Source organism: Amphiura filiformis, chromosome 15 (genome assembly GCF_039555335.1).
Source record: "Amphiura filiformis chromosome 15, Afil_fr2py, whole genome shotgun sequence".
Lineage (NCBI taxonomy): Eukaryota > Metazoa > Echinodermata > Ophiuroidea > Amphilepidida > Amphiuridae > Amphiura > Amphiura filiformis.
The window spans coordinates 42735835-42745884 of record NC_092642.1 but is presented as its reverse complement, the minus strand read 5'-3'; the positions used below and the strand labels follow the sequence as shown (position 1 = coordinate 42745884).

The 10050-nt window shown below is 35.5% G+C and overlaps 1 protein-coding gene across 1 annotated transcript; it reads left to right on the top strand.

The window, feature by feature from the left end:
• Nucleotides 1-3318: 3318 nt before the first annotated feature.
• Nucleotides 3319-9293, top strand: LOC140171675 (neuronal acetylcholine receptor subunit alpha-3-like). The gene is made up of 3 exons (XM_072194968.1): nucleotides 3319-3424; nucleotides 4331-5357; nucleotides 8055-9293. Exons 2-3 carry the CDS (start codon nucleotides 4359-4361, stop codon nucleotides 8202-8204), a joined length of 1149 nt encoding a protein of 382 aa, XP_072051069.1. The 5' UTR covers nucleotides 3319-3424; nucleotides 4331-4358; the 3' UTR covers nucleotides 8205-9293.
• The last annotated feature ends 757 nt before the right edge of the window (nucleotides 9294-10050 follow it).

The following is a 10050-nucleotide window of genomic DNA, read 5'->3' as shown; positions in this document are numbered from 1 at the left end:
TGTTTCTTTGCATATGTAATAATTTTAAGATTTGGATAGAGAAGCTGTTTTAACTTCTACTCAATGATTCAATGTGGAATAAGAGGGGGAAAATATTCTAATGCGAAAATTGTGTATAAAGAAAGGTATATCTGTCAGCCGCCATATTGCAGTACATTTGCTCTTGATGTTACAATACAAGAAACACATTTTTAACACAGACATACGGAGGCACGTATGCCAATACCGTCTGTACCACACATAGAAAAATGAGAATCAAGACGTGTGCTGAAATTATGTAAAGAAAATTTAAATCTTGAAACAATGTTTTGTATTAATAACCGACGTCGTTAGATAAATGCATGCAAGTTTTATCTGCCGTTATTCCCTTTCTTCCAAACCAACACATAATCATTAAATTTATTCACTTAAAAGGTTGATTTTTAATCATTTCGACTGCATTTGTTGAAGCCGCATGTGTAACATAAATATTAAAACATTACTAAATTTCTTAGATGGATATTCAGTTCTACAAATTAATTCACAAGTAGTCAATGAATATGCGATCTAAGAGCTTGAACTTTCAATTTTTACGAAGTACTAGAGACATTCAAGCAGAACACAAAATGATTTAATGATGCTGGCTTGAAACAACAGACGGCACGCAGGGTAAGAACATGTTGAATTTCTTATTCTGAATATTTATAATATAAAATGTACAAATCAGATATTTAACTAGTCCGTTACTGCAGAATAAAGAAGCATGCATTTATTGGGTTCATATTAACGACTGACTTAAATAGTAATAAAATTATGTATTCTCATTTCTGTAAAAACGGGAACAGTCATGACATAATTTTACAGCTTGTATACTGTGTTGATTGCCAGTAAAATGTTATTTTGATTTGAATAATAAACAGTGATTAAAGAAACCCATTCAAAGTTTGTTTTATTTCATAATGTATTGTCTTAGATTCATTTGTACCATTTGATTATAAAAACATATTAAGTTGCCAAAAACAAATCATGGTTGTATAAAATGCTTGTTGGTAATAATTACTTTTTTTATCTTCTTTTCTTACCTAGAGAGTGATGCATCAGATGCAGAACAACAACTTTTTACCAAGCTTTTTACAGAATACAATCGACTAATTCGTCCTGTTATGAATAATACACACGTTCTAAGCGTTCAATTCGGGTTGACTATGTCACAGCTTATTGATGTGGTAAGATTTTATCAATTAAAGTAAAATACTTCACTCTAAGAAGTAAAAGTTCTAAATAGAACATTTTTCTCTCAGGAGAACCCCTCTCTTGAACCTCTAAAAGGGTTCGTTAATTTTGGAGAACCCATAAGATTCTCTAAAGAACCAAAAATGGTTCAGTATCACATTTGGGCCATTTTCGACGGTTTTGGAACCATTTTTTTTAAACCGCTAAGGGTTCTCCTGAGAGGACAACTTTAGAACCTTTTTAGAACCTTTCTTTCTTAGAGTGTTATGTAAACCATCTTCATAGGACGTCACAATGACATGGCAGTTTTCAATTTCGTCAGATTATTTTCATTCAATTTCCTTTGTTTTATTTGTTTTATCCCTTGCTTGGAGGGGGGCAAAACGCTGTACCTTAACAGGGAGTAAGACAAACCGGTCTCAAATTGTTCCTTGGTAAAATCAAATCAAACTAAGATAGTTTTGCATTGTTTTTTATTTTCTTTACATAGGTAACAATAATTCAAAATAAATCAATTTTCATCAATTTATTACGTTATTAAATGGAGATTTTCTTATCTAAAAATATAAATTTTCTCATAATTGAACTCATTGTCTTTACTATTTTCTTTTACAGGATGAGAAGAACCAGATTATGACAACAAACGTGTGGCTGAAGCAGGTAATCAACAAATAGATTTTTATGATATTTCATGGGACACGATCTGATCCATCAAATGAGTCAAATTTGACAGATTTAGTACTTAACATCTTCAACTTACACAGTAATCATACGGTACCGTAACAACTCGATAGTTAGCATATGTGCTTACTATCGAGCGCTTTTAAAACATGCAAACATGAAGAGCCCCATCCACAAAAGTGTAAAGGGTTTTAAGCTAATCATCGATACACATAGTTATATACGAACAAGTAAAACTGTCAATTTATGTCTCAACCCCGTAATCTCAGTTGGTAAAGCTCCGGACTATAGTACAATTCCATGTTTTCAAAAGCGCTTGATAGTAAGCACATATGCTAAATATCGAGTTGTTACGGTATGGTATTTATGAAACCCCGACATCACTAGCACAATTGGTTGCAAGAAAATATATTGTTTATTTCTTGCAAGGTTGTAAATACTTCGTCCATTTATTTAATGAAGGTCAATGGACCCAGAAAAGGGACTCCACAACTTACCTGCTCAGTTGCAGATTTAACCACATTGTAAGAAACAAATTATCGTTTTCTGAGAGACAATAATTGCTCAACCTCTAATAGGAAACCCCTCTAAAAACCATAGAAATATAATATGTGCAGTAAAACGTCACGTTTAGCTTCCTTTTATGATCCTATAACACATTCAAGATGTTAACAAACAAAAATTCCCGACACTCCGGCCATATTCAAGGTTAAAGGTCAACACAGTGGTCAAATTTCAAAGTTGTTCAAATCTGTTAACAAACACACCAAATTATTTCTCTCATTGCAAGGATTCAGATTGACCTACTTGCGACATACACTTCTTGAGTTATAAGCAAAAATGTCAAATTGTGGGGGTGGTAAATTTTTTTGGGTGGCCAAAAATTAGAAAACTGCTCCGATTTCAACGAAATTGGTCTCAAATTCCTTGTCATGTAAACATGGTAAAAACATGTCAAATAAGGAATAGTAACTGTTGTAACCATGTAGGATGTTTCGTTAACTAGGAAACATCACAAAATAGGTTGTTGTCAATAGGCTGTGATTGTAATGGGGATTGACCTTTATTGACCGTTTTAGACAGTGCAAATGTTGAAAAAAATACCAGTGCATCTGGCCGGATTCGAACCGGCGACCTTCCTAATACTAGCACGACGCTCTAGCCAACTGAGCCATAGAGGCACGCCGAAGAAGAGCGGAAGGTATAAATCTATATGTATAAGTTTCAAATAATGTTCGTCGCATTCCTATCGGAAGTCATCAGAATTGCATTATTTATAATAAATACACAAAGTCACATAGGTATGGAAGGTATTATACTTTATCGCCGGTTCGAATCCGGCCAGATTCACTGGTTTTTCAACGCTTGTGTGCGCTGGCTGCTGGTTGTTCACTATAAGTGTGTATTTATTTTATTGAAAGGCTTGGACTGACTACAGATTGAGTTGGGACCCGACTGAACACGAGAATATTACCGTAATACGCGTTCCATCTTCCCGGATATGGCTACCAGATCTTGTGCTCTATAATAAGTAAGTTCAAACGTGATCGAGTAAATATTTGAGATTGCTTAAAAAATGGAAGAGAAATTTGAGACATAATTGCAAGCATATAAGCATAGAAGCATAGAAAAATCAGGCATGTGCCTGTTTGTTTCGGAACTGTTTGGGATGCTATGTAGGAAAATGAAAAAAGAACAAAGCAATATTGTTTTCGTTCATGATTTCATGATTATGTGTGGTAAGATGTTCTGTAAAGTAAAGTTGAATTTTTTTCAGTCACAGTGGCAACGTAAGTCGGGTAGAAACCATCTGGCAACGTAACTTACTGTAACAAGAAAATTCTGAGGCGGGTTTGAACAAAAGGGTCTTAAAAGTGGCTAATAAATTCCACAACCTAAATAAAGGTATTATTTTTAGCCGCTGTCGTGCATCTATCGTCTCATATAACACTGGCGACATCATTTTTTTAAGTAAAACAACAAAGCTAAGCCGGGTTATTTAACACCAAAAATAATGATGTCGCGTGTTATATAAGACGATAGCTGCACGACAGCGGCTAAAAATAATAACTTTATTCTCATTCTTAAACACGTCAATTAAAAAAAATAATATACTAATCATAAGTATACCAAATTTCAATCAAATTAAATCCTACATTTTACAAGGAATTACATGGGGCTTACAATCGATCAGTCCCGTTGTTGCTATGCACCTGCGAATGGTTTACGTGTATCGCATCGACACGCACGCTCTAAGGTGGGTTATATCGTGTCATATCACGCGGCTAAGAACCAAAAATATTGCAGGAACTTTGTTAAGTGTTTAAGAATTGTAGATAAATCATGACCACTTATATAACACCGCATAAAAGTGTATACAGTCAAACAGGTCTAGGTAACACTAAATAGATTCAACCAATTTTGTTTTTCATTGCAGCGCTGATGGCAATTATGAGGTCACGCTGATGGTGAAGGCTTTGTTGTACTATTCGGGCTATATATATTGGCTTCCGCCAGCAATCTACAAGAGTTCCTGTAAAATTGATGTCAGGTATTTTCCATTTGATCAACAAGAGTGTATCATGAAATTTGGGTCATGGACATATGATGGCAACTTGATAGATCTGGAATCTATGGGGGAAAGTCCAGAAGGAGGAGTTGCCACTGTTGATCTTGAAGATTATTGGGAGTCTGGTGAATGGGATATTGTGGATACGCCTGGGGAAAAACACACAGTGAAATACCCTTGCTGCAAGGAAATTTATACAGACATCACTTTCCATCTTAAAATTCGAAGAAAACCTCTGTTTTATACAGTGAATCTTATATTACCGTGTGTACTCATTTCATTTCTTACTGTTTTGGTATTTTACTTGCCATCAGATTCAGGAGAGAAAATCACATTGTGTATATCCGTACTTTTGGCACTTACTGTGTTTCTGTTACTGATTGCCGAAATTATTCCTCCAACATCACTTCTTATTCCACTCATCGGACGTTATTTACTATTCACTATGGTTTTGGTGACATTATCTATTGCGATAACAGTTATAGTATTGAACATTCATTATCGAGGACCCAGCACTCACACCATGCAACCATGGTTGAGGAGAGTATTTCTAGAAATACTTCCACCGATATTGTACATGAAGCGACCAAACAAGCCAGAGATTAAGAAAAATAAGCATAGAGACTCAAGAGCTGAAATTAATCCAAATTTGTTTGAAATGAAAGTACACCATCACAGAGACGTTGAAGGAACGCGAAGTAATGGCAGAGATATCTTTGAAAACCACAACCCAGGAGGGTACAGACTTCGAACACTGTCTGATGACGTAGGTGGACATAATGCAGAGGGTACCGCACACTCTGGTTTCAAAAAGTACTCCAAAGAGTTTAAGCAAGCTGCTGAAGGTGTGAAATTTATAGCGGATCATCTAAGACGTGAGGATGAATATCATGCTGTAAGTATAAGCACCTCTGATGATTCTTATTTTGATTTTCAGTTTACGAAAGTTTCTACAGAAAACTGATTAAGAAATCAATTTAATAGAGATGGCCAACACGCGCCACCCTACACCTGTTTTAGATAGATATTTTACGTTTCTAAAGACCATACATACTAGTGACATACAATACAAAAACATATAGTCTATGGAGATGAAGATTAGAGATGGCTGGAAAGGGCTCTAAAGCTTCATTTTAGTCCATTTTAGGCACTTAAGGATCACTCTAAGTCGAAATTTGTTTACATTGTTTTGTATTGTATCTTCAAAAGTAATGATGATAGGTACATAAAAGTATACATTTTCAGAATAGAAATGACACAAGGAATCCAACTAGCATAGCAGATTTCTGCTAAAATTAGCAGTTTTTGATAAAAGTCCGCCATAACAACTTACCCTAAATATCAAAATTATAAAATCCGTGCTAATTGGATTTCTTGCATCATTTCCTTTCTGAAAATGTGTACTTTTATGTACTTATCATCATTACTTTTAAAGATACAATACAAAGAATGTCTAAAATTTCCCACATTGAGTGATCCTGCGTGCCACCTTAAATTAAAGGCTCATAAAAAGAATACCATACAATTGTTTAACTTACTACATTTGCATCGAATGCTAGCAAATAGAAATAAATCTAAAGAGGGGGCTATAGTCAAAAGCAGAGAGTAAGACAGTGCTACACACAATTTAACATATGCGAGTATAAAGTTATTATTTAGATGAGCAAGTTAAAGGCCCTTTCAGTGATTTAACAGAAATATTAAAAAAATGGAAATTTGTCAGAGTTGCTTAGAAATAAAGAATAAGTCTACAGAATTTCATTAAACCACTTTTCCCCTGAATACATCGACAAATTAGTAAAAAAACAGAAGTTTTAGAAAGGTTTTCTACTTCAACTCAGATCGACTCGAGAAAATCGAGATTTTCGTACAGTGCGCCACCAATCGACTGGAAGAACTTCCTAGTCCAGTGTTTCTAACACGGGGGAAGTAGAGTCTAAATTGATTTAAAACAGACGCTTAATTTTTGTAGTAGAAAACAAAATAAGCAATTAAAGGTCACCGAGGCAAACTAACGGTCAATTCAAATATGAAAAACAGTTAAAATTTTGTATTTTGTTTAAAATAGTAGCTACTGATGTAATAAGTAGTAGAAACAATACGCAACGCGTGTTGGTACGTGGAGAGTGAGCTTCTTTCGATCTCGAGTCGGACTTTTTGTACTGTCAGTATCAAAAGTCCAGAATCATGCAAATGCTTTATTTTGTCTAAAATACACGGCTTTCGACCGAACCACTAGCAGGATATGTTAGCACATCTATGCCAATTACAAAGGTACCAAAATCTGAATTTTGATGATTTTTACGATCGTCCGGATGAGCAAATCACTGAATGGGCCTTTAATGGGCTAATGGGCACGGATAAATTGATTTACAACACAGCGATTAGAAATAAATATTACACGCATATATACTAGCACAAAAACATTGAAAAGTAAAAATAATCTCTTCGTCGGATCAAAGAAATCTAAAAACAAAGTACTACAGTACATATAAGCGAAACATGTGGAAATGCTAAATGAAAAGAAAGTCTTCAGTGACCTCTTAAACCAATCAATAATTAACTTGATACTGATTTCACATTGAAAAAGAGATACAGAGATACAGTTCTTCTATACGTTGATGTCTTTGTTGCGGTTGGAACAGTCAGAAGCGTATTAAAGAGAGGAGGACAACGCTTAAACCCTAGAACGGGCCCTAGAACTACTGAGCTATATTTTGTAACGCGAACTACGAAGAGGGGGATTGTTGCGACCCCCATAATTTTCAAATATAAACGTCATATACCATTATATTTGTTCCTAATGTATAGCTATTGGTCTCTTCTATCCAGTGATACCAAAATAAGTACAAACATTTCCCACAAAATGTCGCTATGACGTCATAATGTCAGGGCACCCATGCACATTTGGCAAAGTCTGGCTATGTGTACAAAAGTATAAGCAAAATTGATTTTCGGCTACAAATTCTACAAAAATGCGATTTACACCAATTTTTCTCCTAAATATAAAATGAAATGACTATTTTCACCTAGCTTGAAGTAAAAAGTCAGTAGGTCTTGAAATAATTTCACAAGAGTGAAATGAAAATAATTGGGCCTCGCCAGCCCCAAAATGTTATCACCAAAATTAGCGCAAAGGATGGATCTACGATTAGCTTAGGTCGTTTGGGCGTAAACACATGTGTTTTTATGACGGATAAAAAATCACCCCTCCTCGTAGTTCTTGGGATAATTACTGGAATGTTCTAATCAATTCGCATGATTGGCTTTGGTCGGGTTTCTTCCTCTTCATTAATGCTTCTGACTATTCCAACCGCGCCAAAGATGTAACATATGGAAGTAGGGCTTTCGCTGTGTCTGCTCCCTCCATCAGTATGGAATTACCGCGTCTTCTGTATTGCGGAGACACTGGCGGAAGATAAACCGCTGCGTCTGTCGAACGGGAAAAATAAACCCGCAAGACTTCGGTATATGTTAGACTTTAGACCTGTAGGGAGCAGCTGTTTATAGTATCTAAAATATAAATTTTTGGTTGCCCAAAACAACTACAACATTACATTCTTATTCCTGTTCCTGTCTTATTGTTTTTCAGATGACAGAAGATTGGAAGTATATTGCCATGGTAATAGATCGCATCTTCCTGTGGACATTTCTGATTTGCGTACTTTGTGGTACCAGTGGTATTATATTATCTGCACCGTTAATCTTTGCACCAGTTGAAACACAAAAAAGCGCCAAGTGATGTCTCATATAGGACGTGACAATTTTAGATGGCAGTGAGATCATTAGACCGACACTTCTTTGCATATAAACTTGAGAAATCTTACAATACGCGGATTTAGGGTTTCTCTACCGGAAGTCAATTTGTGCCGAAATTCCTTCCCACAATGCAATATGCGTATTGCATAACACAGAATATTGATTAACCTCCGAACTGTATCTATTGTTGTGCAAAACGCTAATTGCATTGTGTGAAGGAATTTCGGCACAAATTGACTTCTGGTAGAGAAACCCTAAATCCGCGTATTGTGTAAAAGCTATTGTTAGTACTTGAGAATCCTAGATCTGTGATATGTTAATATTCTAAGCAAGGACAATCACGCGTCAGTATGCAAACAGAGTACTGTCTATTAAATCATTATCATAAGGATCCACAACATGCTCATCTATCAGGGCACATTTCTTTAGCCCAATACAGTTGCACATTCAACTTGAGGTCAAATTTTGCTCTATGATTGTTTAATAAGTGCATGTGGATTCAGGTCTTGAATAGACATACCTATAATGATTCATTTCGTATCTTATTACTTTCTTTTCACAATATGTTTTATCATTTTATTGTTTATCGCGCTATTTTAATCAATTTTAATACATTTAGATGTTATGATTTTATAATTTTACTCGAAATACAATAACTTTCTTATCATTTAAAACATTTGTTTGATATTATATCAACATTTTGTTATATATATATTTGATTTATTGAACAAAATGGTGTGTGTTCATTAATAAGCGGAGCTGGTCCCGCGCATATATATTCAAAACTGTTAAAGAATAATTATTATGAAATATAATATATCGTCATATCGAGGTATTAATTGGCTCAGTATAAGCACGATGCCAATGTCTTGTGATTTATCTGTGTGTCTTATTTTCCTCATTGTGATGGATTTTAATCAAATTTGAATATATGAAACTTTTTTGAATGTCAGAGTTCAATTTTTTTCCGTCATTTGTGAGCTTATTTTGAAAATATATTGAAATCTGAACACCAACTTTTTCAAAGTTTCGAGCATCTCAATCTTATTTTGACTGAGTTTGAGCCGGGTGGGGGGGGAAGGAGACATACTCAATAAATCCTATTGTATACTATAATTTGATCCACCTCAAGGTCGGTAGTGACGTACGTCCGTATTTCGCTCGCCGCAGTATCGAATCGCGCGTGCAAAGTACTGAGTGTGCACGCACGCATACAGGGGCGGTTTGAAGGCAAGCTTGCGGCGCAACCACGAAAAAGCATTGACGTCACTACCGAACTTGAGGTGAACCAAATTATATAGTGTGTCTCGTCTCATCGTTTACACGGTTGCGTTGCTAGTGTACGGACAAATTGCCGTTCTACGTGTGTATATACGTCCCACAGAATTAGGTCAGCGCGATTGGAATCTGCCACTGCGAAATCCAACATCGCATTACTCTCAACTTTAGACGAGACACACTTTAGTAACGTAAAAATGAGAGCATCCATGTTTGGTAGAATTAAAATTAAAAATTGTATTTTTTTCATACTGTTGATGTCAGTGGCGTAGTTAGGGCTTGTGCCCCCCCCCCCCAATTCTTGAAATAATTGGGGATCGGGCGAAAATGTGCACATAGGGCCTACCACTAATAATATTAGTTTTGGTATACTGAAGTTGAATTTTTGAAATTGATCTTTAAAATGATTTTGTGAAAAAAATTCGTAGAAAAACTCCAATTTGAATCCAATCTAAATCTGGTGCAAAGCGATTCAAAAATGTCTGTGGCACATTACACAAAGCTAAAAATAGCTAAATTACACGTGACGACCACCAGCGGTCACGCGGTCA